Source organism: Plectrocnemia conspersa, unplaced genomic scaffold (genome assembly GCF_051122295.1).
Source record: "Plectrocnemia conspersa isolate PC_06_02 unplaced genomic scaffold, ASM5112229v1 ptg000008l, whole genome shotgun sequence".
NCBI lineage: Eukaryota > Metazoa > Arthropoda > Insecta > Trichoptera > Polycentropodidae > Plectrocnemia > Plectrocnemia conspersa.
In genome coordinates, this window is record NW_028277172.1 from 24,926,649 (window position 1) to 24,951,386 (window position 24,738).

Here is a 24,738-nt window from a genome sequence, read left to right on the forward strand (position 1 = left end):
ATATGTATTTATTTAGGTTTATTATGACCAAAACTTGGTGGCACACTGGAGTAACGAACACTTATCTGCTCGCACGCCGGTGCGGGCCCCGCGCACCGTTCCCTATATATTTATATAAATTACCACTAGTTACCTCTCGTCGCCAAAATAACTATTAGAGCGTTTAAAGCACATTTCAATATACTATGTTTTAAAAGAGTATTGATCAAAGTGTATTCAAACCGAATTTTAATCAATAGGAGGGCGCAAAAACAAGTGCGTTGTTTTCATTTCTGCTCTATCTTTTATTCTGTGGCATTTAAAATTATTGAAAAAACAAGTTCACCGACAATCAACTCTGTGGATAGCTCCCATACATTTTTGCAATCTTCGGATCCCGCGCAGAGTGGTTTATTCTTATCTGATTATTAACGTTGTTCTTAGATAACCAAAACAAATATAAGGTTTTAATATAGAGTAGATATTTTCAAACATCTGACACGGACCCGCTCTTTCTTATGCAGTGGTATAAAAAATCTGCGGTTATTATTTTTTAAACTATTAAATTTCATTTTTAATAAGAAAAGGCTAAAAATGATTGATAATTCTTGATTTAGAGAAGAAACACGCGATTTATGTATAGCGATTTTAATGAATTCGATAGCTGTCTTGAAATTTCATTATTTATAGATGGCTAAGAATTTACTCTCTTACATATTTATTACTTAAAAAAATACTCGAAATATCTTTTCACACACAGAAATCCACATGACTTTTTACATTCAGTGCCGGAGGGAAATTTTCACCTATAATATAATATTAATTATAAATAGTTTATTATACAATTTAAGCGAATCACTTAGTGATACCAAAACGAACCTAATTCAATTACAAAATGATTTATGTAAACAAATATATTAATGCATGGATAAAAAAATATTGTATAATACTTATTATTAATATTAAAAAAATACTTCCGATTCATTATGTACCGCATATAAATCTTAAATGGCCCTTTGATAGATGGAAAGTTGTTTTTTCATACACACATTGTGATAAACCAGTGCAATTAATATATTATTTAACCGAGCGATACAATTTAAAGCGAAGTTTCTAAACTACCGCAATTTCAACTTGTGTTATATAAAGTCATGCTATATTAGTTACGACAGCCTAAAATTGATGGATGACGGACATTTGTGAGATGGAAAATTGCTATTAAACTATCAACACGCGTTTTTTATCGCTTGCTATATATAAAATTAAGTATTATGTGCGTGGTATATTTTTAATGTACAGCTTTCCCTTTAAGCCGCGCCCTTTCATTATGTTTTTGATAAATAATAACATTCAGATTGAATATTTACTAAGATAAAATATCTACATGTATATAATAGTTATTGATTAAGCATTAACTAACGCTAACATAAATATTTTTAATTATTAATGTGCCTTTCATTTTTTTAATGTAACTTAACGATAAATTTTTACAACTCATTCCTTTGTATTTGGTACCGACCTTATCATGTATTAGGGTCCTCTTTGCAAATGCTTTAAAACCGTTTGATGAATGTTGAATAGGTTTTTTTTCATTGAACACAGATGTTGAAAATTTAAATGAAAACTTTTATTTGCTGTATAAGGTTCTATGAAATAAGGCATCTTCTATATAATATACATATATGTAGATATATTTATTAATGACTCAGCGTATGAGTTATAAGGAAAGAGTAAACGGATTGAGATAAAAAAATACAATCACTTTCATTCGCTCTGATCTAAAAACAAAAAAGTGAAAGAAATCCCTTTAACAAGATTTGTTTACATATGCAGATTTGATGTTATTGAACTCCCAAAATTGGTCCATTCACCGTTAGATGTTTGCGATAAAAAGAAATATGGCAGCTAATCGACGTCGTAATGAAGGTGGTCAGTATTGCACGGAAACATTAATCCATCACCACGGGCGGTCGTTAAGAGTCAATACCAAAGTTCACTTTCGGCGGGAAGTGAAAGTAGTAGGAAGGTAGTAAAAAATTCACCATCATTGGATGAATCGCGCGTAGAATAACAAGTGTGTGAAATGTACTAAATTCTATTAGGGTTTTGTTCTTCTGCATTTTTATCTCGCGCTAAAGTCTCACCTTTGTGCGGTCAATCAAAAATTTTCACAAAGCAAGATTAAACTTCAAAAGAAAATGGATTATGATTTTGGAGGCGTAGTAAATGTTAATTAAAATCTGTAAAGTATCTTACAGGGAAGAACGGGGATAGTAAAAACAGTAGGGCGATTATCAAACGGTAAACAATGCTTGAAAAATATTTGTATAAAAAAACAGATCTGTTAAATATTACCTCTTAATTGTGACTATGTTTGCATAGACTCTATTTTCGAAGTATGAGGAAATGAAATTAGCCCATTTAGTAACTTATGATGAGTCATCTCTTATCTCACCGGCTCACCACCGTGATCATTAAGTCTGTGTGACACATGTCAGCCACCACAGTACAATTATACCAATAAAAAATAAGCATTATATACTTTTTTATATAATTTATAGCAATAATATGTAAAAAAAAGTACATGTTAAATAAAATACCGGTATTGAAAATATTGTTCCTTATATATTCATAACAGTTCTTTATCTGAAAAATATTATGTTGATCTTTTGACAAAGCCAAAACCTTATTACAGTTATAACAAATTAAGTTATAGATAAAAAGTCGATTGTGTACTAAATGTTCCATGTACTTTATCAAACATATTAAATTTAATTCGTTTCAAATAGAAAATTGAGCTATGGGCCACTTTTAAATGCACCACTAAATGAGTTTTCTATTTTCTAAATGTATTTATCTTCGTGTGAATCTTTTTACCTTTTTAATTAAACTAATTATTTTTTATGATAATTATGAATCGTATGATTTATGTGTTTATCTGTTACTGTGATATTTTTCTTCGTTAAAAAACGAACTTGGAAATGTTTTTTTACGATTTATTCGGCCATAAAAAAAAGTAAAATTCACACGTAATTCACTTTGCACGCACAGTTTCTCTTAGATATTTTTTTTATCTGACACTTTGTTTCTTATTTTTGGCAATAACAATCAAGTTTATGGTCAAGGTTGGTCGAAGATGAGTAAAAACATAGTATATGCACGAGAAAAACATATACTTATTTTATTCTAAATTATTTAAAAAAAATGCAAAGCAACCGATGGCAAATAATAAAAAAACTTTTATTATATAATATGCTATTCTCTGTTTTTTTAAGAAGGAATTATTATCCGCAAGTGTTTAATAAGATCTTGAAAATAAGTGCAAATGATCAATAAGCGATCGCGGCATGATTGCTCCATACTTAAATGTAACCTGAAAACATCTGAAACACAGTCAAAATATTCATTGTGCTGATATATCCCTAATATGAAGGGAATACGGATACCTCTTGCACATACTCCGCATTGGATCTTTGAATACTGTCATTCACCTAGTTACAGAATCATCCACTGCGTGGCGCTTTGTGTCGTGGTCGTTAACTAATTGCGTATTTCTTCACTGGTCACTTAGAGAGCAGACGCGACGTTCTGTATCTAAAGCTGTTTATAACCTCCATATATTGTTTTAGCGTGCCTAAAGGTGCAATACTCGAGTTGGCGTGAATGTAGATACATTTGTCGGAATATGCTATGACTCAATTCGTCCCAAACATAATGATTCTTTAAATTAAAAATATTGAAAAGCAATGTATAGCTCATCCAAGATGTTAACGCTCATCATCGTTGTGTTGGAAATAAGGGTGCGTGTACACATGCATGCATTCATATACAGTTTTCCGCGAATTTGTTTACACTGATAGGAGAACGTTACCAATACTAAATCAGGGCTGTTTTAAGGGTAGGGTTACGTTGAAAATTTAATTAAATATAATAATGTGCTATATTTTTATTATAAATTATTGTCATGTTGTGGTATTTTGTAATCAATAAAACAATTCCTGTAATATTCTATTGGTATTTTAAAAAATATTATATTGAACAGATATTCAACCAAAACTGCTCTCATGTTTTTGAGTTAAATATGTATATAAATAAATAAAATAAGTATTAAAGTGATATTTTACACTTTCCTCAACAAATTAAATTAAAAAAGTAAAAATGAATTGCACTTGTAATTTCACATGGTCACCCTATTATATTTTCTCACCAATACTGTGACGACGAGCGTTCATATCTTGAACCGACTGTAAGGCGAGATTCGATGATTTTGAAAAGATTGAAAATATCACATTATTTTGTTCAAATTCCTCGCAGAATAATGTAGAATAAATTGAAAAATATAAGAACAGCAAATCAATAAGTGCAGGTTCGCCATACACATTACTGCACTCAATTTTGTAAAATGTAATTTTGCTTAGAGATTTTTCAAGCAATCGTATATTTTATACACAATTCATGTAAAATATGATAAATAAATTTAAAACAATTATTAAAATAAGAAAATATGCATAAGAATGTATTTAAAATTATACCTAATTTATCTTTACTTTATTTTTAGGTGTTTGAAATACTTCTGATGTGCTGTTTGGTCGTTGCTGCTTGCACGACAACTGCTACAACACCAGAATCACCCAAAGAATCAAAACCTCAACCAAGACTCGACTCTTATGACAATATCCTGAGGCCACCTCCTCCACCGCCACATTTGGTGTTCAATAATCAAAATGGACACCTCAACCAGAGACATCAAAGGCAAAACTCTCAAATGCGGCAACCCTTTGCGATGCGCTACCCAGTATTTATGCAAAATCAAGAGGTGCCTCCACCATACAGGCCAGCAGATTCACCTTCCTTCTTGCAAAAGATCTCCAACTGGTTCTTCTCTTCGAATAACAACAATAATAACAACCCTGCTTATGGACCTCCTCCGCCTCCGCCGTCCGGAGGATACGGACCTCCAAAGCATGTACCACCTCCGGCAACCTACGGACCACCTCACTCAGATCCTCCACCAACATATGGAGCACCACCTAGAGATCCTCCTCCGACATATGGAGCCCCACCTCCAACATATGGAGCACCACCTAGAGATCCTCCTCCGACATATGGAGCCCCACCTCCAACATATGGAGCACCACCCAGAGATCCTTCTCCAACATACGGAGCACCACCCAGAGATCCAGAGCCAACTTACGGAGCGCCTCCACAAAGAGGACCTCCTCTTAAACTGCAACACGGTTCTGCTCCAAAAAAGAAAGAATGCAACACCTGCAACTACTTCCCTTGGGTTCCTGTCATGAAGTTCCAAGTCCCCAAGTTCCTCGGAAACCATGACAAGTACCAAGCTCCTAAACAAAACTTTGCAGAATCTCAGCATAACGAAGGAAAGCCATATAAACCAATACACGCTCTACCGCTCAACACAGATTCAGATTTACCAAAGAGAACTGTGACCAACTCTTATGGAAATCCAGTTTCTTATAACAGTTTTGGATCTCTACCGATCACAAACGACGGAGGAGAACCTCCAGTTCTACCGAATCACAAACCATACAATCAAAATAACTTTGTAGGTGATTATAGTGAGAATAAATTTGTAATCAATAATAATAATGAGCATCTATCGAACAACAACGTTCCTCAATTATCAGATCCTAACGATATCAGAAGTAGACCTTCAGCTCCAGGCATCTATAAACAAGGAAGAGACATCCACGTTTTACAACCGATACCGTTCCCAAATCTGAGCGCCTTTCCAATACCACCGATCTTCAATCCGAGACCGTTCAGATCAAATTCTGATAATACTATCAGTTCTACTAGCGTTAAATACCCTACGACTCAAACAGATCAAACTGCAAATAACATCCAATTTGTTCCGAGTATTCCGGTGGCTGAGTTCACATCTTCCGTAGATTATCCGATTAACATCATTCAATCTCCGTTGTTAGAGATTGACGCTAGTAAGGAGAACCAAAGACCCCAAATTGATGCAAATCTAGACCACAATCCGATAGTTGTGCAGAACGAAAGCTACGACTCACATTCTGCTGCATCGGATCAAAGTGGAGCTAACTTCAATCTCCACGATAGCGACAAAGATCATTTTATACCAACTCCACTTTCTTTCGAACGGAATAAAATCAGTACTGAAAAAGAACAACTGCCAGCTATATCGTATTCTTTCATAGATCAAACGTTCTCGACTTTCAGAAACAATTACATATCAACGACTCAAGCGCCGAATCCAATTATATTGGAATACACGCCTCAGAATAATGAAGTGTATAGACCACAAGATACTTCAGATTCTCCACTACTATATTTAAAACCAAACATTCCTCACAAAGAATCTAAGCTATTCAGAGAAACTCAAATTCCAAAATACACTGAAACATCTACTATCGTACCAATTGGAACAACTTCTACAAATCCAAATAACTTCAGATATTTAGACATTGATGATAAATGGCAAAGTGAGATACCGGTCTCTACAACTAAAAAACCAAAACGGATACAGATAATCATACCGTACACATCCAAAAACCAACCGAGTCCGTTTAAATTTGTAAATAATGATATAGCTTCTCCTTCCGGTTGGATTCCAGTGATTAGAGATGTTGAAAATACGTTTGGAAGAAAAATACCAGTTTCTGGACATAGCACCATTAATGATATCCATACGACCAATTCATTCATAGATTATCATCAATCTGAATCTAAGATTGTATCTTCTTCGGCTCCGGTTTATAGCTCAACTGAATATCCCGATAGCGTAATTTATAAAACTAGCAGGAAGTCTAAGCCGTTCATGTTCGAAGAACCTAATAATAGTTCAGTGGATGTTAAAAAGTTGCAGCAGAACATCGATGAATGGACGGCTCAAGAGTATTCCAAGATTTATAAAAGACAACAGAAAGCTAGTACCACATCTCATCTAAAAAGATCTAAGAAAATACCCGATGAATATTTGACGACTACCCCATCACACCAAAAGAAATCTACTAAAGTACTATTGAATAAGATCAATGATTTGAATACTTCTCTATTAGACAATGAAGCAGCTGGAAGTATACAGCATGTTTTTGAGATAAATCTACAGAACGTCACGTTCATACCAAGCATTAACAATAGTATAGTAGAAGCAACTAAAATTCAGACTACTACTCCTATTCTAACTACTTATAAAGCTGCTAAATCGTTCAGGATTGAAACTACGACTTACAAGCCGAAAACAACGACTAAACATCCTTGGGATAAGATACAAACTTCCATATCTCCTTTGACTAAAGAAAAAGTCTACGTAGTGACTCCACAACCGTGGCATGTCGTGAACGCTTCTTATACGTTCAAGAATAAAGTCACGGAATTTGATGTAAAGAACAAAAAAGCTGAGCTTAATAATCTGTCGTTCAAGTCACCAAGATTTTTAGTTAGACCTACTCCCGGCCCGACTGGTAGTCAGAAAGATTCTACCGTCATTGACGATAAACAAGGTGGTTGGAAAACAAGCTTCAATTGGCTTCAATCTAGTAAGTATACTCGCTTATTGCAAAATTACTTTCATAATACCTGCATAATCTATAAATTGATGAAATCAGTCGTCATTCTGTAGAATAACCTTCTTGGCTTTGTGCTTTTAATGGATGATCCAATCGTTTGTATAACGCCAGCGAGATAAAAACATAATTTATTAGATGATGAATACAGCAATCATAATTTTAGGAGTGTTTTTTTTTTATACACAGTTCCTTCGGTTCTAAGCTTTAATATTTTTGTTTCAGTAAACAATTTAGAAGAGAGTACAGTTGAAGATCACACAGATAAAACCTTTGGGCTTTCTACTGTAACGGCGTACACTCCTCCAGAGGGATCTTCAGTGCATACTATTTCAGGACATTCAAAGGTTTTTATAGTACAATTGTCATTTTATATTTACTAGATCTTGTGTTAATTTTTTTATGTTTTAACAGGTAGCTTCGGCCGTTACCCAAAAAAGTGTATTAAGAAACTAATTCTCAGAAAATAAACTTGTGATATTCAGTGTTTAAACTATTATGAAATAAATGCCATAAGATACACAAAAGTGCTAGTGCTATTATCTCGTGGTTTAATACTCTTTGTGAAAATATGTGTAAAAAATGTGATAAAATACAAAAAATGTGTAAAACGGACATGGTAACAAATTTTTGTATTGTGTTTTAAGTACAATGATTATTGTAAGACTTTGTGAATGAAGCGTGTAACTTAATCTGATGATAAAAGCTTTCTGCTTATCATTTATTTTGTAAATATACTCCGCTATAACATTGTACATATATTTATAGAATAATTTCAGTGACTTTATACTTTTATATTTACTATACGTTATAATAATGCAACTGTATATATACTTTATTTTATAATAAAACCAAATAAAATATTTTCTAATAATATATTTGAGGTTTAATATTTACCAATAACAATACAATAATCACGATTTTATTGCTTTTGACACGGATTCTAAACAGAGACGACATAGGGGGGGGGGATTTGTTCCCCCTTGAATTTGGCCAGAAAAATCAATATCATTTAATGAAATTTAATCTTAATGAATTCGAAATATTAAAAATCGGATAACTTCCCCCCCCCCCTCTTTCTCTTAAGAAAGCTAAAATGTCGTCCCTGCATATGTATAACTCGTGAAATAAATTATAAAGCATACAGATCTTTCCGGCGTCTAAGTGATAAAGTCACACCACTCGGCACCAAAACCCATGTTTATGTTTTAAGCAGGGTCCTAAAGAATAACTGTGTGTATAGAATTTTATTAAAAAAATTTAAAACAATACCAAATTTCTAATCATCTTTATTATATTGATAATATTATAGATAATTCACAACTAATAATAAATACCTTTTAATTATTCAAAATAAATATATATTTTTTATATTAATGTTTTATATAAGTAAAAAATTTTCAGCATCACTTTGAAGTATTTGTGTATGTAATTTTTCAATTCAATTTAATAACAATTGACTAGGCATATAAACGAGAATCATTTTTTATATAATAAAATAATATATAAATCACATTACAAATTATTCGATGATCGGTAGGACATATTTAAAGAATAATTTACTTGAAAACCATATCGCCATAACTGACAACGCTATCATAAATCCATGATGAACGAAATAAAATCTGCGGAAAGATTACAATAAGTATATTATCGATATATTATATAAATATAAAAAAAACATACGTTTTAAATTGAAATTTAGCCCTATTCAATGCTGTTTCGCTCATATTGTCCTTCAATATATACTTTTTCATTCCTTTTGATCCTATGCAGAGACTTTCCAGAACGTCAACCTTTTCCAGATCATAATCAAAATTATCCTTGTCATTGCCGATCAAGAACTCACTCATTCTATTGTAATTTGTCGTTATGATTTGCCATTCGTGTAGCATGAAGTAACTCAGAGCGGCGTTTGCTATGAATACTTTTCTATATATCTTCATCAAGCTATGAATATGACAATATATAATAAATATTAAACATGTAAAACAAATAAAATTTAAAGAATATAAATTACCTAAATTTATAGCCCTTCATTTTTGCGACAACGTCTAACAGAAGAGCGGGTATTAACTGCGTAAACAGGAAGATAGAGTAGTACACAAATTTGCTTTTTGTTATCTTGAGCGATGGATACCAAAGCATGTGGCTAGGTGGAAACATTCCTATGCATTCTTCTCTGAATTCATACAGTTTACCAATGGAAACTGGCTTCTTATTACCACTGGCTCCGTTAATCACTTGACTGAAAAACATTGTGCTATAAAAAATTGCCACATAGGTAACATATTATTGCATATACATAAAAAAAACTCTCTGATTTAAAATATTTCATCACTTTTTCCCTATAAGGTTTGTTTGTTTTAGATAAGTCACAATAGTTTTAATTTAATTTAAATAAATAAAAAGAATGCAATTATTTTGTATCTTTCCTCAAAACTTTTGATGAACATTATCTCATGTTTATAAATTCGTTACGCTCCAGTTGTGCGTATTTGTTTTATATTTTATTAGCACGTCTTAGGTGTTTAATGTATATTGAGTTACTTTATTTATGAAAAATATTGTTTAAGACTGACTTATTTATTTGCTTAAATATTTTTTTTTATTAAAAATAATAATTATTGCCACATTATAATTTTTTATAACTAGTATAAAGGTCAAATTATAAGACCATTTTCTTTCTTTGACAATCCCCATACTTCGGGCCGAATATGACCTGCAAGTTATTTTGTTACACCCCCATGAAGTATTTTAATCTATAATAATTCATATGCATAAAATCTTTGTTTCTTGACACTAGTGATTCATATTAGCAACTATCACTCGAGTGTAAAACACTAGTACATTTTAATTTTGATGCAATAATTTTGGCTCGTTCCTCAATATTTCTAATGTAAATTATCTTATTACGTTTCACTGGTAACTGCTTACTCTTTCATTAAAGCAATTTAAGTGTTTTGTATAATACTGAATAATCTTTTGACATTGAAATACTATTGATTAATGATTAACAGATAACAGATAACAGATATTTTTTAAATTTTATAATAAAAAAACAAAAATATCATACCATTCTTTGAAATCACTAATACCCCTATACCATCCAGCCACTATTATACCGTTTATAGCATAATCTAACGGCACATAGTCTGATAAGCAATCGGCATCTCCGTATAAAGTATGCAGTACTCCTGATATAATTCCAGTGGCCAAACCAACAGGACCGTTCAGATTATCCACCCAACCGGGAACTGGCTCCTTTATTGAAAACGTAACTAAAAATAAATATAACATTATATAAAAAAAGAAATAGACCAAGCGATTCAATTCATAATAAATAATATATAATTTTTACAATCTGTAATCATTAATTAGAATATTGCCACATGAACATATATATCTAATACATACCGATCGATGGCCGAAAGATGATCGACGGTATACCACTCGAGTAATCTTTCACAATATTTTCAGCTAGAGATTTGGTGAAGGTGTAAGTGTTGGGCCTTTTACCGAGAATCCTAATATAAAGCGTTTCACATGATTAATTAAGCATATCTACATAAATTTATATATTCGCAACATACTTTGGCGTCATAACATTCAGTAAGTTCTCGTCATCCATTTCCGCCAACGTGATCATCATCCGCCAGTCAAACTCGGACGGTATGACCTTTTCTTCTATGATGCTCTCTGTTGTATTGCAGTAGCTAGTCGATATATAGGTCATCACCTGAATTAATTCATTGTATATTTTAACATATTATTTTAACAGAGTCCATCAGTAAAAATAAAAACCTTGAGATTCTTCATGTTCTTGGCCAGCTCTAGGATGTCTCTAGTTCCTCGCACGTTTATCATCACCGCCTTTTTTAAAGGATCGTCGAATCTTACCGAAGAGGCCACGTGGAATATCACAGAGACGCGGCTCTCTAATAATTTCCTATCTTCATCACTCAAACCCAAATTTAGCTCCGTTATATCGCCCGATATTGGTATGAGCTTTGTGAACACTTTAGGGTCTCTATTACGTAGTCTCTCAAAAGCCTGAAAAATCAATTTTAATAGTATTAAGATGATGAATAAGTAGAAGTAAAAAATTAATATGTATTTAGGTACATATATTATTTTACACAGAATAAGCAGGAATGTCATTTATTTAATGAAATACTATGAAGTTTAATGAAATCGAAATTTTAAACTGTCCATATTTTGCCCCCTCCCCCTCCTCTTCCTGAAAAAGTTTAAATGAATCCCTCAAAGAAAATCTAAAGAAAGTCTCAAATCTATTCCAAAAATAATTTTTAAAATATATCATTTCAGTGAAATCATATCGGAATACATTTTCACCGGTAGATACATATTTTTACCAGTATAATATGATTTATCTGGCAGGTCCTAGAAAAATTATATATATATTCATATATTTATTTAAACGCGATGAATATGCATTTTTCGGTGAAGTTATATTTTCACTAGTGAAGTGCAAATACATTTTCACCAGTAGATATGTATTTTTAATAGTGAAAATATAATTTAACTGATAAGCGCTAGTGAAATTATATGCTGCTTCAAAATGTCTACGAAACTAAATTTGATATTACAAACCCAAACCTAACTTAATAAAAGTATTAAGAACAATTATAGTTTTATAAGCTGAAGGAGAAGTATAGACAGACGTGGCATCTCGCATATTACTCCATAGTTTTTCTGCACTTGGAGATTACACTGTTTTTAAAATATGATAGCCATCCTTATTGTCAAGTATTGGTCAAACCCATGCTGTTGGTCCAACAAAACTTGCCGAAAGTGATTAAAGATATATCTATGAATAATTATTTCAAATAATAATTTTTTAAAAAGATGAAAGCTATCCTTACCGATATTACTACGTACTTCTGATATGAGAGTATTAGTTAAAATATATTTAAACCGAATTTTGGTCAATAGGAGGGCGCAAAAACAATTATCACTTCTCAGAAGTCAATTATTCACGTCAAAAGCAATAAAATCGTGTTGGAGCTGTTGCAGTGGGACGATTTTATTGCTTTTGACGTGGATTTTTTACTTCCGTAAAGGGATAATTGTTTTTTGCGCTCTCCTATTGGTCAAAATTCGGTTTATATGTACTTCATTTGATTCTCACTTATTGTAAGTCATATTATTGTTATAAAAAGACTTAATATGAACACTTAATTGACGTGGATTCTACACATGTAGTAGGTAGGATGTCATTTAATGAAATACTATGAATTTTAATGAAATCGAAATATTGAAAAAAACGACTACTGACTGGCCAACTTTTATCCCTCCTTGAAAAAAGCTGAATTTACGTCCTAGAGAATAAGCAGCTACAAGTTCTTCAGTGGATTATTCTTATAATCATATTGATCTTTAGCTTGCCTTTGTTAAGATAGTAAATAAATACCAAAAACAGTCACTCAATGTGACAGATAAATGCTTTTCTCCTGGTTAATTTTATGCAGTAATGGCATATTAGCGGAACTACTTGTATCTTTAGAAGATACAATATATCTGGAATAAATCCGGATTCCAAACCTATTCATATTATTACTTTAAAAGTACAGTTTGAGAAACTCTGGTGAATTAGTTGAACCTAGTACAATTTGTGTTAATTCACTTGATGTGTGTGCAGAATAATGCATACATCCACATCCAGCAAATATACATTTTTAAGTGTTGAGAGTGACATTATCACGCCAAATAAACCCTAGTGTTATTACATTGATTTCTAATACACAATTGTAACAAGTTTATGTTTGTTCACGATTTAATTTGTGATATAATTACTAATATATTAATGTTTACATTGAATCAATAATCTTAGATAAATATTTGTATTTTTTAAATATAATACTTTGTGTTTTTTTAAACTACATTCCAAAATCTTCTAAATCAAATTTTATTTACGGAATAACTATGTCTGGGAATTGTTTGAAATTCTGTCTGCTAATTTACATACAAAATGGACAATGAAAACTCTCAATTATGACTTTTGGTCATGAAAATGCATACATTACACATTTACATTCACAAATTGCAAATTCATTGTTGAAAAGACCTTTATCGACATTGAATCAATGATTTATATTTGCACCTATAGTATCAAATTCAAAGAATTGATTATATGCACAGGTGTTACGATATCTTAAATGGAATTAAAATATACTACTATAATTCACTAATCTTATAAAGAAACATTTAATTTACGAGCTTAAAAGAAAGCTGAAAAATTTCACAGAAATGCACCGTGATATTGTAACACATTTTATATGGGAATATTTCTAATATTTCTAAAATTTTCTGGATATGTAACAACTCACTGAATGTAAGAGAAAAATTAAAGTTACCACGTTAAAATCTATGAACGATGTCGTCATAGATATAATTTAATTTATATTATATATTAACAAAATGATCCCAGCTAATTTTTGTATCTTTTAACGTTTAGAAAATGAGTACAACGAAGCAATTAAATTAGAGTATTTTGAACCAATAGCTTCTTGTTAGATTAGAATTGCAATTCCATCTTCAAGTTTATGGACTCCGACATCAAAAATTGCGTTTTTATCTATGTTGACATAATAAAAATTTTCCCTTGATGAGTAGAAAATTTAAATAAATGTTCAATAATCAACACTTTGGAAAAGATCTGCAATATAAAACTAAGGCTTTTCCTTTAAACTGATATTTTATAAATTATCCATAAAATCTCTTTTTCATATATTGCTACTTTCTTAAGAAGATTTAAGTTGTATATCACAATTTTTTTAATATGTAACTCATAATTTTCCATTTAATTTAAAGAAAACTTCACGCAGTAAGAATGTTTTTATAAGATTCATTTAATAATGAAAATTTAATACGATGGTGGAAGGTATGAAAATTGCAATTTAACTCAATCATATTTTTAAGCTAATATGTAGCTGATTGTTGACATTTAAACGGCAGTATATTTCACCTTGCGTTAAAACATACATATTGGCAAATATTTAAAATTACTTCTAGCTATTTCTATTCTAAATATTCTTAGTAATGTTGCTACGGGTATGATACTAGTTTTTAATAATATATTACTTCATCATGTATGAAGATGATATCATGTTTGCCTAATAAAATTTAGATGTATAGTTTCTAACTGCTTTTTTCACTTACCGGTAGCTGTATCAGCTCATTTAGCCGTTTGCGCGGATCGTTTCCTTTCCTCTGCCTCATCAGTAAGTAGATATTCCCAATATCTTCACAGGACCATAGTAGCTTCTCAACCAGAATCTTTCCCATGAATCCTGTCGCTCCCGTCACAAAGATGTCTTTGCCGCGAAAGAACTCGGCCACCGATACGACATTCTTGGGCACCGGAAGAGTCAACGACTCCATGATGTTTCTTCTGACGATTGGAGTGTTATCACAAAACCTCATATGACAGACTGTTGAGCTATAGCACCACCGGCCGAATGGTTATTAATGAGCCGGGCTAAACTAGTCGCCGACGTGAAATGCAAATAGGCACAATGATGGATTTATGTTAATTGTCAACGTTTACTAGTCTGCTACGCCCTGAGACCTTTGTGTGTTAATAGAAAATTTAAAATAGTTAACCCATTCAAGTGCATTGATAAATATTATATAAACACATTAACGATACATATTGTGCGCCGAAAGACTGCACTCGACTAAGCACTAATAGAATAATGATTTTCTTTTAAGAACTTTGTAATACAGGATGTTTGATGGCATACGATAATAAAAATAATGTAACTATGCACATAATTGTTTATAATTGCATATTGCTTCTATAATTACTGCAAAAACCATACAATTCTCATACAGAGAAATAATGGATCAATTAAATTTATAATTGGGTGCAATTTATTTTTTGTAAACAAGTCGTTATATTTATTTGTAAATACGTTTGATCTTACGTATATAAAATTAAAACAAGATTGAGTCAAATGAAACCCTTAAATTTATAAAAGAAGGTATTTTTTACATAGTCTTCATTGGATAGATACTTCTAGAAACAAATCTGTTGCACCTATTCGATTAACCTGGACCACTTTCCTTACATCGTCTCAAGGATGTGAAAATCATGGACGATGTGGTTTGCTGATCTACGACTCATCTCCAAAAGTAAGACAATTTTATTTTACTCTAACTTGCTCATTATTTTATTATCCTATATGACGCCGTTTCAGAACTTTCTAATCCACTTGTACACTTACTGGAGTGACAGACATGCAACACCATACTGAATCATGACTTTTCAGTGAATTGCCGTAGATTTCATTCATTTATTACTTAAAAATAAACGATAAGAGTGCTATTCTGCTTTGATGCATGTCGCAAGTGCGGCGAAAATTTTAAGCTACTACAGTATGTGAGCTATGATATTCATTTTGCTCGTTCTGAAGTAACGCAATTCGGGTCCTCTTTCTTCTATTTATAAATCACTTAGATGCATTCATTAAGATTATCTACAAGTGCTTAATAATATTCGCACAAATTCAGATTCATTGTCAGTACAAAATGACTCGAATTAGCAGTCAGGGATGTCATTTTGGGGGGTAGATCAGGTGGGAGCATTTGCTCCCCCTTGAATTAATCCAGAAAATGTATGTATGTCATTCAATGAACCACTAATTTTACTATAGATTTTAATGAAATCGAAATATTAAAAAAACAACCACTGACTGGCCAAATTTGCCCCCCAGTACAACAGTAGATATATATTTTTAACAGGAAAAATATAATTTATCCATACGTATAAATATACATTATTTATTTACATGCGATTTATAAATGTTACAGTGAATATGTATTTTTCGGTAAAGTTATATTTTCACTAGTGAAGTCCAAATACATTTTCACCAGTAGATATATATTTCTTTAGCGAAAATATAATTTAGCTGATAGGTGCTAGTGAAATTCTATACTGCTCTAAATGTCTATTAAACTCAATTGAACAGTTGCGAAACGTCCATTTGCTGTTCAAACCAAAACCTAACCTAATGAAAGTCTTAAGACTAATTATAGTTTTTGCACTTTCATTAGTTTAAGAGAAAATAAAAATATTAAAACATATTAATATTTAGAATTAGATATTGACATATGTTATGAATAAATTATATATTCCGTATGTCATAAATGTAGAAAACTTCTGTTTAATTTATACTAATGTTGTGTACTTGATTTTTAACTGATACGATACTTACTCTTCTAGTTTGTTCCAGAATTTATATTATATTTTATGAGACCAAACACAATACAATTTTGATTCTTTTTAATTGTCTTTATATCTCAATTAAAACGTTTTATATTATTAATGAATATATCATAATAATAAATCCTATTATTGGATTTAGATACTATTTTAAACTCTGACACTAACGCACTGGTTAAATTTGCTCAAAGACAACATAATGCAAATGACCTAATGTTAAAAAACCGTTTTAGCAATTCAATTTGCATTTAACAAGTGTTCTATTCGGTCACTGTGATAATCAAGTTCGATTTAGTGACAGCGTGATAATTGACCGTCCGTGTCAACTCTAAAGGGTATAAATACAAAAAAGAAAACCACTCCATGATTCAACATACGTTGCGTGTATATTTTTGCAATCGGCTCTTAGCTCTCATGTATACACACTCTAGGATCCATAATAAAATTGTGATTATGGTCAACACATTAATCAACACCATTGAACTCTTATACGACCCGTTAACTTCTCGCATTCGACCTGTAAAATAAATAATTTATAAATTAAAACAACAAATGCAAACGCAAACCTTGAAAATAGACACTCACGTTCAAACGCAAGTACGGTCAAGGTTGTGTAAAGTCTGTTTCATTTTTATATAGTAAAATATATGGACGGTGAAGTACGTAATATGTTTACCTAATATCGGTGATAGGACTATTAAAAATATCGAAGTGGAAAGTCTTTCGATGACGGACGCCAAGTCAATCTTTTCCAGGGATACTTGTTCGGGAATCACCAAGTTTGTGAATGTAGAGCAGATCCCTTTGGTTACTCCGAGACCCACTCCGGCCACCAAAGCAAATTTGTACGACGTAGATAGCATAAATACTGGAATTATTTAAAAATATGCTCCTTTTTAGAGTGACTATTTATAATTGTTGAATAAATTTTCGATAGAATAGAAAAATAAATATATTGATATAAATATAGATAAACCTCATCTTAATTAATTATTAAATAGAAAAACGAGACCCATTAATGATTACGAAATAAAATAAAATAAATAGATAGCAAATGCAAATAAAATAATAATTTAAATATATAATATCTAATAATAATAAAAATATTACAAAACTAAGAATACAAAAAAAACATTGCCAAAATGTGAATAAAAGTTTTGGTAATAATACAATAAATTAAAGAAAAATACAAAAAAATTTACGAAATTAAAATTATTACTAAAATAATAATATATAATTTTCACGTTTAAGATAAATATATTTACTTAACTTAGGACCAGGATCTACTAAAAAATAATTTTATGCCTCTAAAGTATTTTTTTTATATTTAAATTTATGTTTGGTCTTGCCGTAGTCACCGATTCCAGAGATAAGTGGGTTAATATGATCTCATTTAATATTTATCGGTATGATTATGGCAATGTTATTTAATTGATGGTATTAAAAAAGATGAAGTTTTTTTAAGGTTAATATTGAAAAATTTGTATTACTGGTGCTACTCCACACCTTGCAACCGTATATTATTATCAGTCTAATTAGCTGTTTATATAATAATAAAAAAATATTATTTATAATACGCTTAAATATCGGTCTCATGGCCGTAATAACAGCAGGTCCCTTGGACATGAGTTCCGAAATATGCCAAGTAAATTTAAACTTGGAGTCCAGATATTTGACGCTCGCTCTCCATATAATGCAGTTTTTTATTCACTTTTAAGAAGTGGAGCCAAAATTTGTCTTTGAGTTGTAAATATGATTGTTTCAGTTTTATTTTTATTTATTTTAATTTTCCACTTAATAAAATATTGTCATCAGCGTACATTGGTTAGTCAGTATTTTCAAAAATAGGATATCGTTAGTTTATACAATAAATAGAAATGGTTGTATCGCAGGGCTTGTTATAAAGAGTTCATTATTTATTAAAACGGCATAGATTTGATCATTCAGGTATGAGCAATAAGCATATTATGTGTATAAAATAATCAGAGGCTTTAGATAATTTATATGTTAAGCTGTCGTGCCAAACCTAATCAAAAGCTTTTTCTATATCGGATATCAATAACTATATTTTTTCATATAATATATATTTTACTTAGCAAAGGAAATTTATGACAAACGTGTTATATCATCCGCTTGATTAAAATCTATGTTTATCACAATACTAAAAATATTAAAGTGCAATGAACTAACATAATTTAAAACAGAATATACCAGAAAATATATTACTATATCGGTTTCCATTTAATAAAACATTTTCTTATCTATCATCAACTTTGTAAAAGCATATGATAAAGTTCAACGTGAGCGTATGAAAATTTTTAAATCTACACGAGTAAGCAATAAGATTCTCTGAATTATTACCTATCTATATTGGTAACAAAAAGCGACAAGGTTGTATTTTATTCTCTATTACTTTTAACATCTATTCAGATAAAAGTAAACGGAGTATCATTCAATAGCCTGCGATGTGCCGATGTTACGGTGCTCTTAACAAATATTTGAGAATGATTTCAGATGCTCACATGGAAGAAGCAGAAGCCTTTAAAAAATACAGCTAAAAATTAATCAATATGACTCGACTTTCTATGTATTATTATAGGGAGTACTCCAAAATACTATTTAGATTACTGTGACCACACACTAGAGACAAAATGCTGGATCGAGAAAGACAGGACAACAATCACTTGCATGAAAAAAGTTATTTGTGGGCACAAATTGAATTTGCTTTTTAGAATGAGAATGGTAAGGTGTTATGTATTATCTGTCTGTCTATAAAAATTAAAAGTATGTACATTCATGGAGTTGGAGATATACCATTTAGAAGCCTTTTTTAGAAGGCCGCAGAGAGCGAACCCGAGACCTGGGAAAATAATGACAAAAAAGGCAGTTTATATATTTTTTAACATCGTAATATAAATTCTTTAGTAAATATTAATAGGTACGAGTTAACGCTCGGTTACGAGTGTTCCCACTGCGACGGTGACGGCACGATTTTATTGCTTTTGACGTGGATTCTAAACAGGGGCGCCATTTGAGGAGAGGGGGGGGGCACATAGGGACATTTGCTCCTCCACTTGTATTTGGCCAGAAAAATGCATGTCATTTAATGAAATAATATGAATTTTAATGAAATCGAAATATTAAAAAAATTACCACTGACTGGCCAAATTTTGCTCCCCCCCCCCGGATAAAGCTGAAATGACGTCCCTGCCGACAGTGCTTTGGTAAAAGCACTATAATACAAATGAATGCCAACTTCCGATAATGGATAAAAGTAATAATAACTATAACAAAAATAATATATAATAAATATTATTGTGCATTTTTTTCTACTTTTATATGGTATCTTTGAAAAACTAATATAGTAAATACAAATTAACCAAACACTTTATATATTTATTACCAATGAAAAATATAACTTGCATAATATTTTGGCGACAGAAGGTGACGGGTGACAATTAGACACAGATTGAGCCGCTGCAGTAATATTTTAATGAAATGTGAAGTTACATGTTATTTATATAACTGAACAGGGCACGAGACCGCCAGAGTTACCACCGAAAGAGTGTCTGTTACGCCAGTGTTATCAGAGTGCTGCCAATTTTTATTAAAATAAATTAAGCTGAGTTGAAAACATTTTAAAAATAAATATAATAATATAATTTCACTCGTAGCAAACTTCATGCATTACACGCATATCTGAACGCTTCTTATATTAATATATCATATTGTCAAGATAAGAGTTGTTATGACTTTCTAAAAGCTTGTAAAAAATTGCTTTATTTGTGTTGTGTTACACAAATTCTGAGTGAATTACTATTAAATGGTTTAAAAGCATTTGTAAAAAGGACCGGCAATGAAGCCGAATGGTCAGTCCTGGAAGGAATGCTCACACTAAAAATATTTATTAGACAATAGCAATTTTTTCCGCAATAAACATTCCCCTAATTCTCAATGGGTGTATAAGTTTATATTATTAATACACTTCAGTCTAAACTTGACACATAAACACAGACAAACTAGCACCAAGCGAAGCTATGCCATATATCGATCGAGATAACCCTTAAAAGTAGCAATAAGCAGTCGCCTTCCACTTTCACGTTAAACCAGTAAAATATTGTACTGAAATAGATTAGTCACTAGATTGGTATATTTCTTAAATAACCGTTAAATCAATAAAATTATAAAATCATAGAGAAGCACAAATTTATCGGACAACCTAATACTATGTTTACAAACACTATTTTATTAGGTCATTATAAAATAATTAGATAAATAAATAAAACACTCACCAGTCCTTGTGAACACGAGCATGCACAAACTGTTGAAGTACATAGCTTTGGCTGACTTCTGACACCACTCTCCTATAGAAGGTGACGTCAGCTTAAACAGAAACTCTGACGCAAATATCACAGATAACACAATGCCAATCTGGGCGACATCCAACACCAAATCCCTCAAGATGAACGGCAGCAATACGGTAAAACTGATCTCGGCTGCGACGGCCAGTGATAAAGTAATGATTAAAAATTCACCACTCTTGATATTCTCCTTAGTAATTATCCGTTCATTTGCCACATTCTCGTTGAACTCGTTATCGGCCTTTATGGATTTGATCTGGTCAAACAGATCGAACGAACTGTTGAGATTAACCTCTGCCGCCGCACGCTTCTGGATCTTGGAATTTAAAGCAGCGTTGTTTAAAATTAAGGAAGACTTTGAAGTAATATTACTTCCAATAGATATTTCTCGGTCTGAGATATCGTCTAGAGATCCGAACGATATTTTAAAATGAGAGCCGTCCTCCAAATAGTCTTTGTCGGATTCGGTCATTTCATCTGTAGATTTATCTTCGTTCAATACTAGAACATATTAGAAAACACAAAATTAATCACATATTCTATAGATAGTAAATTTATAGATTCTTTTACTTACAGTTATTAAAAGATTCTTGATTATTTTGAACTGCTCTAATCTTCATAGTTCCATTTTGCCAAATCTGACTGATCGATTTGCTTTCATCGGATTTTAAATACCATTTGATTGGTCTGAGGATTAACGCAGCCGCTAAAGAATTCATAGACACAGCAGCCAAAATCATAATAGCTTCTTTATAACCAAAATACAAATATAAAAACGACGTCAAATGAGGCATATAAATCGGACCCAATCCGGAGAAAAATAATCCGATATTATTGGCCAGATTCTTCTTCTTGTTAAAATATTTGTCGAGAGCCAGGGAGAAAGACATGGACGTCAAAGATAAGCCCAGGCCTAAAAAAATATTTCATGGTGTACCACAGGGATCCAAATTAGGACCATTGTTGTTTATAATAAAAATTAATGATATAAATAATAATACATAAAAACGTAAAATACATCTGTTTGCAGATGACACTTTAATTTGTTGCATAGGTGATAATGTTAAAGAATTTGAAGATAACTTAAATAACGAATTAAGAATAATAGAAATATAATTGAAAAATAATGTACTTATGTAACTAAATGTAACGTATGTAACTAAATGTATGATTATTAATTATAAAGATATGTTAGATAATAATACAAAAATAGTTATAAATATAAAATATTTAGGAGTAATTGTAAATAATAAAAAAATAAGGAACATTGTACTTACATAATCAAAAAAAATAGATAAATAAGTATATTATCTTGGATGAGAAATATGTTAAGTATAAATACAAAAAAAAATTACAATAGTATTATATGAGAGTAGTTTTAAATAAAAATATATATACTGTTGTAGAAGTATGATTGAAAGATTGAAATGATTGGATATTCAAAAAATATTGCAGATGAATGTTTTAGTGTTTATATATAAGTTAGAAAATAATATGTTATCAGAGTAACATATTATTTAAAACTAGAAATAGAGATAATTTAAGGATCGATATGTATAAGAAAATGAGTACGGCCAGGGGAATATTGTACAAAGGTGTGAATTTGTATAATATTTCTAGGACAATCCGCGGGTTTCTTTAATGGAATAAAGAAACACCTTTGTGCATTAAGAAATAAATTATAATATAAGTCTTTTTTCATATTCTGTTTATGTTTATGTCATATTTTATATGCATGTTTTGATTATATTTGTTTAGTGTATAAACAATTAGCTAAATATTATAAATTATTAAAATAAATAATAACCTGTAATGACACCATAAGTTATAATTAAGCTAATTGTTGTTCTAGCCACGGAAGTTGTTAGTACTCCGATGGATGTAAGAAGAGCTCCGACCGCTGCAATCTTTCTGTAACCGTATTTGTCTAATAAACGAGGAGTGAACATGCCAAAACTGATCATGATCACTTGATTCGTATTGAGGATGATCATGGTTTGCATTGCAGTTATGCCGAAGGATGTAAAAGTTTCTTGAAATAGCAATCCGAGGCCAAATACCAGAGGTAGAGAAATACCCTGAAATGATACATAAATATTTTAATAGCTTCTAAATGTGGAATCTAACATTGTGGTTTAAAAATTCTGAAGAGAATATAGAAAATTACGGAGCTAATAAATCTAAATGATTAAAATTAAAATTACCTAATATCTAATATGAAACATGATGATTGACATATTTAAAAATTTTTTTCACTAATAAGATAGTAAAAGAATAAAATAATTTAGTAACGAGATATTATAAGAGTAAAGCGCGAGTTACTTAACAGTCTTTATTTAATAGCATATAATATTATTTATGAAATACAACAATATTATTCTCAAGCGGCATTTTTATAAGATACAACAATATTTGAGCAGTTAATAAATATTCAGGATCAGCATAGATATTCCTACATTTAATTTTAATTATTCAACTTGGTGAGTTTATCCTATTTTTTGTACTTAAAACTAATAACAGATATATTGAATTTGACTTTCAAAATTATTATAATGGCGTTGTTTTGTATCCTTATTTTTTTCTATATTAAATAAGTCTAGAGATATTTTAAGATGATTGAGTTTAAGATATTTGATACAAACATATTTTAGACAAACGAGTAAGTTGAAGTGTTTTAGTATGGAAGTTTTCCAATGCTGTTTACTGTAAAATAATTTTATAAATATATACTATTAAATACTTTTAATTTTATATATGAAATTGAGAGCCACTGCACTTTTTAATAACAAATCATGTCACATTTTTATTGTTGAACTGAAATTTAATATGCATTAATAATTAAATCATAGTAATTAATACTCACATTGTTCACGATATAAGCAAAACAAACAGCCCAAGACCAGCCACCATCAGGTGGTAAAAGTAATTTTTGTTCCATTCCTCTTTTCTCTATTTCTCTCGGCACTTTGAGACAGGAGCGCTCATAATTGCGTGGGAGAGTCCTTTCAGGTCAATGGTTAAATTCTCGATTTGAACTCTGTGAACTCAATTACTGTTTAACATTTGACTCTAAGAGCTGATCGCGACCGATTCTGAACTGAACTGAAGTTATCAGTGGGCAATTTCGATAATAAGAAGAGATGTTTACTAGAACGTAATTGAAGCAGTCATACCCAAATGTGGTATATGAGATTATTATTTATTTTAAAATAATACAAAAAACAGTTTGAAAAGTAATAAATAATGTGTTATCTAAATATATTTTTTGTTTTGTTTTATTTTAATTGAAATAAAAAAAAAACATTTATAATAACCAGTACCAATACAACAATAGCATCGTATCTGTTTTAAATATAACAAAAAACTAATGCATTTATTACTTATATTATTTCTTTACGGAACAATATTACAACTTAAGATATGTGAGAATCGAATGAAGCATATCTAAACCAAATTTTGACCAACAGGAGAGCGCAAAAAACAATTATCACTTCTCAGAAGTCAAAAATCCACGTCAAAAGCAATAAAATCGTGCCGTCGCCGTTGTAGTGGGAACGCTCGTTACCGAGCGTTCCCACTACAACGGCGCCGA

General features: G+C 31.0%; 3 protein-coding genes across 3 annotated transcripts in view; 1 reads left to right on the forward strand and 2 right to left on the reverse strand.

Moving 5' to 3' along the window:
• LOC148233525 (uncharacterized) overlaps positions 1-8,399 on the forward strand; it is a 41,080-nt gene extending 32,681 nt beyond the window's left edge. The window contains exons 2-4 of the mRNA XM_088190057.1: positions 4,538-7,511; positions 7,764-7,885; positions 7,953-8,399. Of these exons, the coding sequence (XP_088046183.1) occupies positions 4,538-7,511; positions 7,764-7,885; positions 7,953-7,994 (3,138 nt within the window). The 3' untranslated portion in view covers positions 7,995-8,399. The remainder of the gene's footprint in view (positions 1-4,537; positions 7,512-7,763; positions 7,886-7,952) is intronic.
• Positions 8,400-8,922: 523 nt separating this feature from the next.
• Positions 8,923-15,285, reverse strand: LOC148233526 (fatty acyl-CoA reductase 1-like). The gene is made up of 8 exons (XM_088190083.1): positions 14,721-15,285; positions 11,343-11,591; positions 11,132-11,277; positions 10,956-11,065; positions 10,615-10,819; positions 9,559-9,786; positions 9,225-9,488; positions 8,923-9,163 (listed from the first exon to the last, which is right to left on the reverse strand). The coding sequence occupies exons 1-8, from the start codon at positions 14,982-14,984 to the stop codon at positions 9,061-9,063; spliced, it is 1,569 nt and encodes a 522-aa protein (XP_088046209.1). The 5' UTR covers positions 14,985-15,285; the 3' UTR covers positions 8,923-9,060.
• A 1,864-nt stretch (positions 15,286-17,149) lies between these two features.
• LOC148233527 (uncharacterized) lies at positions 17,150-24,250 on the reverse strand. The gene is made up of 6 exons (XM_088190081.1): positions 24,010-24,250; positions 22,954-23,224; positions 21,721-22,059; positions 21,078-21,647; positions 17,462-17,653; positions 17,150-17,302 (listed from the first exon to the last, which is right to left on the reverse strand). Exons 1-6 carry the CDS (start codon positions 24,082-24,084, stop codon positions 17,154-17,156), a joined length of 1,596 nt encoding a protein of 531 aa, XP_088046207.1. The 5' UTR covers positions 24,085-24,250; the 3' UTR covers positions 17,150-17,153.
• Between the last annotated feature and the right edge of the window lie 488 nt (positions 24,251-24,738).